General features: G+C 32.2%; 1 protein-coding gene across 1 annotated transcript; it reads left to right on the top strand.

Moving 5' to 3' along the window:
* The first annotated feature begins 2,689 nt into the window (after positions 1 to 2,689).
* Positions 2,690 to 7,475, top strand: LOC139506649 (uncharacterized protein PF3D7_1120000-like). Its single transcript, XM_071295505.1, has 11 exons — positions 2,690 to 2,725; positions 2,972 to 3,044; positions 3,735 to 3,772; positions 4,019 to 4,091; positions 4,429 to 4,577; positions 5,169 to 5,366; positions 5,575 to 5,734; positions 5,921 to 6,022; positions 6,123 to 6,158; positions 6,996 to 7,051; positions 7,293 to 7,475. Exons 1-10 carry the CDS (start codon positions 2,690 to 2,692, stop codon positions 7,043 to 7,045), a joined length of 915 nt encoding a protein of 304 aa, XP_071151606.1. The 3' UTR covers positions 7,046 to 7,051; positions 7,293 to 7,475.
* The last annotated feature ends 796 nt before the right edge of the window (positions 7,476 to 8,271 follow it).

Raw genomic sequence — 8,271 nt, 5'->3', positions numbered from 1 at the left:
TCCGTATCTGCGGGACGACGATTTATGCTTTCGCGCGAAAATTGTCACATATAGAAAGACAAATTTCAAAAAGATATCAAAAAGAGGCTTTTCATACACTTTAAGAAGGTCAGTTTTTATATTTACTTTCGTCCATTAATATTCGGGGTTACCAAGTCAATTTAATGTTTTCTTCCACCACTAGAGGGACAATTGACATTGTGTGTCTTATTGATCAATTATTTGTTATTTTTAATGTGCATAGACCAATTGGCGTCTTAAACTAGTGTTGTATAAATCATTTCGTCCATTAATATTTGGGGTAACACAGTCAATTTAAAGTGTTAAGGTTTGGCAAACACTTCCCACCCCATACATCAGTTTTGTTCCATTACTTGGGATCACATATTTAGCATCAAGGAGGACATTGTCGTCCCGACCAAAATTGTCGTCCCGAAAAGTTGATCGAGCCGTATCTGCGGGACGACGATTTATGCTTCCGCGCGAAAATTGTCACATATATAAAGACAAATTTCAAAAAGATATCAAAAAGAGGCTTTTCATACACTTTAAGAAGGTCAGTTTTTATATTTACTTTCGTCCATTAATATTCGGGGTTACAAAGTCAATTTAATGTTTTCTTCCACCACTAGAGGGACAATTGACATTGTGTGTCTTATTGATCAATTACTTTTTATTTTTAATGTGCATAGACCAATTGGCGTCTTAAACTAGTGTTGTATAAATCATTTCGTCCATTAATATTTGGGGTAACACAGTCAATTTAAAGTGTTAAGGTTTGGCAAACACTTCCCACCCCATACATCAGTTTTGTTCAATTACTTGATCACATATTTAGCATCCGGGAGGACATTGTCGTCCCGACAAAAATTTAATGTTGTCTTCCATCATGATAGGGACAATTGACATTGTGTGTCTTATTGATCAATTACTATTTATTTTTAATGTGCATAGACCAATTGGCGTCTTAAACTAGTGTTGTATAAATCATTTCGTCCATTAATATTTGGGGTAACACAGTCAGTTTAAAGTGTTAAGGTTTGGCAAACACTTCCAACCCCATACATCAGTTTTGTTCCATTACTTGAGATCACATATTTAGCATCAAGGAGGACATTGTCGACCCGACTAAAATTGTCGTCCCGAAAAGTTGATCGATCCGTATCTGCGGGACGACGATTTATGCTTTCGCGCGAAACTTGTCACAAATATAAAGACAAATTTCAAAAAGATATCAAAAAGAGGCTTTTCATACACTTTAAGAAGGTCAGTTTTTATATTTACTTTCGTCCATTAATATTCGGGGTTACAAAGTCAATTTAATGTTTTCTTCCACCACTAGAGGGACAATTGAAATTGTGTGTCTTATTGATCAATTACTTTTTATTTTTAATGTACATAGATGTGCATAGACTAATTGTCGTCTTAAACTAGTGTTGTATTCATTTCGTCCATTAATATTTGGGGTAACACAGTCAATTTAAAGTGTTAAGGTTTGGCAAACACTTCCCACCCCATACATCAGTTTTGTTCCATTACTTGAGATCACATAGTTAGCATCAAGGAGGACATTGTCGTCCCGACCAAAATTGTCGTCCCGAAAAGTTGATCGATCCGTATCTGCGGGACGACGATTTATGCTTTCGCGCGAAACTTGTCACAAATATAAAGACAAATTTCAAAAAGATATAAAAAAGAGGCTTTTCATACACTTTAAGAAGGTCAGTTTTTATATTTACTTTCGTCCATTAATATTCGGGGTTACAAAGTCAATTTAATGTTTTCTTCCACCACTAGATGGACAATTGACATTGTGTGTCTTATTGATCAATTACTTGTTATTTTTAATGTGCATAGACCAATTGTCGTCTTAAACTAGTGTTGTATAAATCATTTCGTCCATTAATATTTGGGGGTAACACAGTCAATTTAAAGTGTGAAGGTTTGGAAAAAAACTTCCCACCCAACACAATAGTTTTATTCCATTACTTGATCTCATATTAAGCATCCGGGAGGACATTGTCATCCCGACAAAAAATCAATGTACATATAATTATTTAATTACTATTGTATATCAATAAATATTGTGATGGCAAACACTTCCAATTCCAACACCAATATATTGTCCCATTGTACATAAGCCTATTGACGTCTCGAACGATTATTTGTATACAAAATCGTTCATTTTAGGTTAGTATAAGCTTTGTAACAGTAAGGCCGTAAAGTGTTTTCATGCACCACGATAAAGACAGTTTACGTTTCGCGACTTGTACCTTCACAGTTAGATAATACATATAATTAACCAATTACTACCACAATTTTATATTAATAAGTACTTTAATGGCTTAACACTTGCAACACCAAAATATTGTACCATTGTACATAAGCCAATGGACGTCTCGAACCATTTTTTGTACGAACATTTGTTCTTGTATGTCAGTGTAAACTTTACAACAGTTACTTATTAAATGTTTTGATACATCCCAAACAGTTGATCAATCCTCTTCTTCGGGACGAAGACTTGTTGCTTCTGCACGACACATTTCACATAAAAAGGAAAATTTATAAAAGTAATCAGACACTGTGAGAAGGTCAGTTTTTATATTTCTTTTCATCCATTTATTTGTATAAAAATTCGTACATTATGTTATTCTTTCAATCATAAATTTACTGGATATCTTTTTAAGAAATGGAAAATTGGATGAAAACGCAGTTGGCACAAGTGGTAAGTAAAACAGGGAAAATAATCTGGGAACTACTACGATAAACAAAATTAGATAAGATGGTTGAACATAATAAGTCTCCTGCAGGCAGGTGAAATTAAAAGAGAGACAACTTATGTATATATTGAAAATTAGATGAAAACACATTTAAAACAAGTTGTAAGATAGACATTGAAAAATACGTAGAGTATAAGCAGATAGTATATATGATAAAGTGATAACACATAACGTGTATTTTTTTCTTTCAGGTACATGAATTAAGAGGAGATATAAACACTGGGAATATCAATTTGCAAAGAATTATTTCAGAATTAAAGGATGGTAAATAAGTTGGTTTCTTCTTGTTGCATTACTCAGATTTTCGTTTTAAATTGAAGAACTTATAATAATAATACATGTGTTATATTAATAAGTATTGTAATGGCAAACTTCCAACACCAACATATTGTACCATTGTACATACGCCTATTGACATCTTGAACGATTATTTGTATACAAAATCGGTCATTTATGTAAGGGTAAGCTTTGTAACAGTAAGGCAGTACAATATTTTCATACATCGGAAGAAAGACAATTTACATTTCGCGTCTTGTACCTACGACAGTTAGATAATATATATAATTAACCAATTACTACCGCAATTTTATATTATTAAGTACTTTAATGGCTTAACACTTCCAACACCAAGATATTGTACCATTGTACATAAGCCAATGGACGTCTCGAACCATTTTTTGTACGAACATTTGTTCTTTTATATCAGTGTAAACTTTACAACAGTTACTTATTAAATGTTTAGATACATCCCAAACAGTTCATCAATCCTCATCTTCGGGACGAAGACTTTTTGCTTCTGCACGACACATTTCACATAAAAAGGAAAATTTATAAAAGTAATCAGACACTGTGAGAAGGTCAGTTTTTATATTTCTTTTCATCCATTTATTTGTAAAAAAAGTCGTACATTATGTTTATTCTTTCAATCATAAATGTACTGAATATCTTTTTAAGAAATGGAAAATGGGATGAAAACGCAGTTGGCACAAGTGGTAAGTAAAACAGGGAAAATAATCTGGGAACTACTACGATAAAAAAAATAGATAAGGTGGTTGAACATAATAAGTCTCCTGCAGGCGATGAAATTAAAAAGAGAGACAACTTATGTAAATATTGAAAATATATGAAAACACATTTACAACAAGTTGTAAGGTAAAAATTGAAAAATACGTAGAGTAAAAGCAGATAGCATATAGAATGAAGTGATAACACATAACGTGTGTTTTTTTTTCTTTCAGGTACATGAACTAAAAGGAGATATAAACACTGGGAATATCAATTTGCAAAGAACTATTTCAGAATTAAAGAATGGTAAATAAGTTCGTTTCTTTCTGTTGCATTACTCAGTTTTGAATTGAAGAACTTATAATAATAATACTTGTGTTATATTAATAAGTATTGTAATAGCAAACTTTTAAATTTAAGAACTTATAGTAATAATACTGTGGAAAAGTTATCTCTAATTTCATATAAAATATAAGTGGACACGACACAAAATTCTTCATAACCTCAGCTTGTTAGTTGAAATGTCTTAATAAAATGTGAAGAAATGTTGTGACAAGCATTGCGAGGTTAACTTGTAAGTTTTTTATGTTGTGTTTTTATATGCCTTGTTTGTTCGAGTTTGATTAAGATGATTTCTTTGCAGCTAACAAAGACCATATATCTCATGAAACAGTATATGAAAGTGCTGACAAAAGATCTGATGAGAAAGACGTTAAGCAAAACGTAAATGAAAAGAAAGATAGTGAACATGGCAATCTGAATGGTGGCAAAAAATTAGAAACACTTGAGGACGTCATTAAACATGGTAGGTCAAACGCAGAAACATACGGACAGTAATGGGTTTATTCATATTCTAATAAACGTTGTATATGTACCAGTCCTATGTCAGGAACCTGATGTTTGGTTCTTTATGATTGTTGATGTGGTCCAAAAAAGTGTTATTTTGTAGATAAGACTGTTTCTGTTAATGTTCAGTATGAGCACAGGCTATTTCGTGTTCAAGACCATTCTTTGTGACATATAATGGTTTAGTTTAAAAAATCTAAGGAGAGTTTTCTTATTTGCACTCATTCCCTTCTTACATCATGAAAAACTACAATCACACACATAAAACCCTAACCCTAACCTCAGATAAGGCGGCTAAACATAATAAGTTTCATCTCTTGCAGACAAATGAGGTTAAGGAACAGAAATCTTATGGATATATTGAAAATTGGATGAAAATATAGTTAACTAAACAGTTGAGTCAGACATTGCAGAATACTTATTGACAGATTTCAGCTTTTTATATTTATAAAACATAATATAGTTGGTTAAACAAAACAAAAGTACTTAATATATTGGATGAAGTGATAAAAAAAAACATATATTATTTTTATTCAGATACATGAAATAGGAGGAGAAGTAAACAGTGAGATTAAAGGCCAGATATATCATCGAACCGTGAACGAAAGTGTTGTCAAAAGATCTGATGATAGACAAATCGAAAATGATAAGAAATATAATGAATATGGCAATCTGACTGATGACAAAAATGAAGGCGCACCTAAGACATTAAGTTTAACACAGTTGACAAAGATGGTAAGTGAAAAAAGGCGGTAACATACGGAAAGTCAGAGGAAGAATTCTGGGTTTATTTATATTATATTTAACATTTTATCTGTAAAATGAAAAATATATAACTAAAGGAAAAAAATATCATATGTACTCAAATCATAAAACAATCCAAAGAACATACTCCTTATATACTATAAGTATGTGATATAATAAACACTATATGTTCTTTCAGGCAGGTGAATTAAGAGGCAAAACAAAAAGTGAGCATATGCAAATAAGTAGAATGCGCACAGAACTTATGGATGAAAATGATTATTATGGTAATGAGAATGAATTGCAAGAGATGGAAATAGAACTCGAAGAGTTAGGATTAACCCCTACAGCATCTTCAGGTAAACTTGAATTGCATATATGTCTACGTATGTTTATGAGCCTTAATAGAAAATCCATACATATTTCGTTATTTGGCTTACTTTTTTATGTACTTGTTTTGAAGAAACTGTTTACAAAAATCAATTCTTTATCGTTACCATCGTACGTTTTATTCCGTATTCTTATATTTTACTTTATTTCTACAGTTATTGCCAAGCTCTGCCTTGACCCCACCAATTGGTCACCAATTTCGCCCAGGCAGAACAGTCACTCGCATCAAATTATACCAGAAAAAAGGAAACTAAAAAGTAAGTACATATGAAATATACCTGTAGTACATGACCCGTATATTAACTTGACGTGTATAAAACAATACAAGATACTAACAACTTCGCTTTTTTTTTATAGGAAGAAATTCAACAGAGGTTATAAAAGATATTAAAAGTACGTATAGTATATTTTGAAAAAATAGCTGTCTTTTGGATCAAGTGGTGATCGTGATATTTGACAAATGCTTAGAGTTTTTTTATAAACAGAAGATTTACTGATAACCCACATGAATGTCAAAATCAGTTTTAAATATATACCTGCGAACTTCTCATCTTAATTGCAAACAAATTTATACGTATACCAAATTTGTCTTTTTCAATTCATCTCATATACAGATGCTATTAGAAAGAAAAAAGTAAAAACACAAAAATACCGAACTCCGAGGAAAATTCAAAAGGAAAATCCAAAATCAAAAGGCAGAATCAAAAGTCCAAACACATCAAACGAATGGATAACAACTGTCATATTCCTGACTTGGTACAGGCATTTTCTAATGTAGAAAATGGTGGATTGAACCTGGTTTTATTGCTAGCTAAACCTCTCACTTGTATGACAGTCGCATCAAATTCCATTACATTGTCAACGATGTATGAACAAAACAAACATACTCAAAGAGTAAAAATGTCAAAAATAGGGGTACAGCAGTCATTATTGTGTTATCATCTTAATATCACTATAAAACAACAAATGTAACGAAGAATCACAAAAAGGCATACATCAAAATTAACATACTCATTTTGCTTTTCTTGTACCACTTAATTTATGTATATAAAGTCTACCCGTCAAGGAAAGAAGGTTTTCATTGCTGGTGTAAAAATGCGCGTTTGAAATTCGTACAGGTAGACATAAAAATAATTTTGTCGTTAAAAGTATGAACAAAACAAACATACTTGCATCACGTTTTGAACAAAATGTCATTTTCTGCTTAACAACACAGCATTCCTTTTGCAGTGCCAAAGTTTAACGAAAGCACTATCAAAACAGAAAAGACAGAAACTTAATGGATGGTTAGTATTATAATAATAATCGATAAAAATGTATTCTTTTAAAGAAGAATGCACCAAAATAGCAAATGACATTGTTTCGCAGATAAATGTTATATTACAGACAATAACGGCTCGAAGACGTCATCAGATATAGTTGTAACAATTGTTTAATATAGTAATGCAAAGGACAAAAATAGGTTTCATTCCATAATAAATAAAACAATTATATAAAATAACATTAGCCCTTTTATATACCTTTCAGGAGAGAAGACATGACAGAGAGGAGCATATTAACACTGAATGAGAAGTGGGAACACGAAAAAGTGTATGAGACGTTGCAATTGAGTCGAAATTGTTATTCAACGAATATGGACAATGAATGATTTCAGAGCGGTTATATTTTTGAACTTTTTTTTCTATGAGGCATGTCTATTTTTGTTTTTGTTTAAACGGGTTACACTATTATATTCTGTTAAAAATGTTGTGTTAGTATTTATATTTTGTAGAACAAATAAAGAAAAAAAAGAGGAAAATACATCAATTGTTTATTGTATATATAACAATTAAGTTCAAACATGTTTGTACCGATTAAGATGGTCATCTCGAAAAGGCTGATCAACCCGTATCCCTGGTACGATAAGACATGGAATGTAATTTGTCTTATCACCGTGTATGAAATACTGAACTGAGTTTTTCACTAAAACTTCGTGTTTTGGAGGGTAGAGGGTCAGGTTATGGTTATTGGATTGACTGAAGTGTACGGCCGCACTTTCCGACCTCTCTGTAAACACGTTTCTATTTGTTTTTTTTTGTTTTTTTTTGGTCAGTGTTTGGGTTAGGGTCAAGGTAAGTGTTAGTGTTAGGTTCAAGGTAGTAATTTTAACGAGGGCAGTGGACTTTGACGAGGGTTAGCAGATTCAACTCTACATATGGCACCATTCGTGTCGCTCATGTTATTAAAAACCCAGCACAAATTCTTATTTGGTAGGTCACTTTCATGAAAAGGACAGGGGTTTGAAACATATCCATATATGTGTTGAAATCGTTGTATTTACAGCCTTGCTTTATCTTGGAATGGGTAGGTTATTGAGTTTTTCACTAAGGAGGGTAGAGGGTCAGGTTATGGTTATTGGATTGACTGAAGTGTACGGCCGCACTTTTCGTCTTCTCTGTTTGTTTTTTTTTTGTTTTTTTTTTGGTCAGTGTGTTAACGTGGGCAGTGGACTTTGACGAGGGTTAGT

This window comes from Mytilus edulis, unplaced genomic scaffold (genome assembly GCF_963676685.1).
Source record: "Mytilus edulis unplaced genomic scaffold, xbMytEdul2.2 SCAFFOLD_318, whole genome shotgun sequence".
Taxonomy (NCBI): domain Eukaryota; kingdom Metazoa; phylum Mollusca; class Bivalvia; order Mytilida; family Mytilidae; genus Mytilus; species Mytilus edulis.
This window is presented reverse-complemented; position numbering and strand designations above follow the sequence as displayed.

What these genes read in the sequence shown, in the direction of transcription:
- LOC139506649 (XM_071295505.1), top strand. Translation starts at nt 2,690, where the DNA reads ATGGAAAATTGGATGAAAACGCAGTTGGCACAAGTG. An exon ending in TATTTCAGAATTAAAGGATG is followed by an intron (nt 3,045 to 3,734) that starts GTAAATAAGTTG and finishes TATCTTTTTAAG; the next exon opens with AAATGGAAAATGGGATGAAA. An exon ending in AAACGCAGTTGGCACAAGTG is followed by an intron (nt 3,773 to 4,018) that starts GTAAGTAAAACA and finishes TTTTTCTTTCAG; the next exon opens with GTACATGAACTAAAAGGAGA.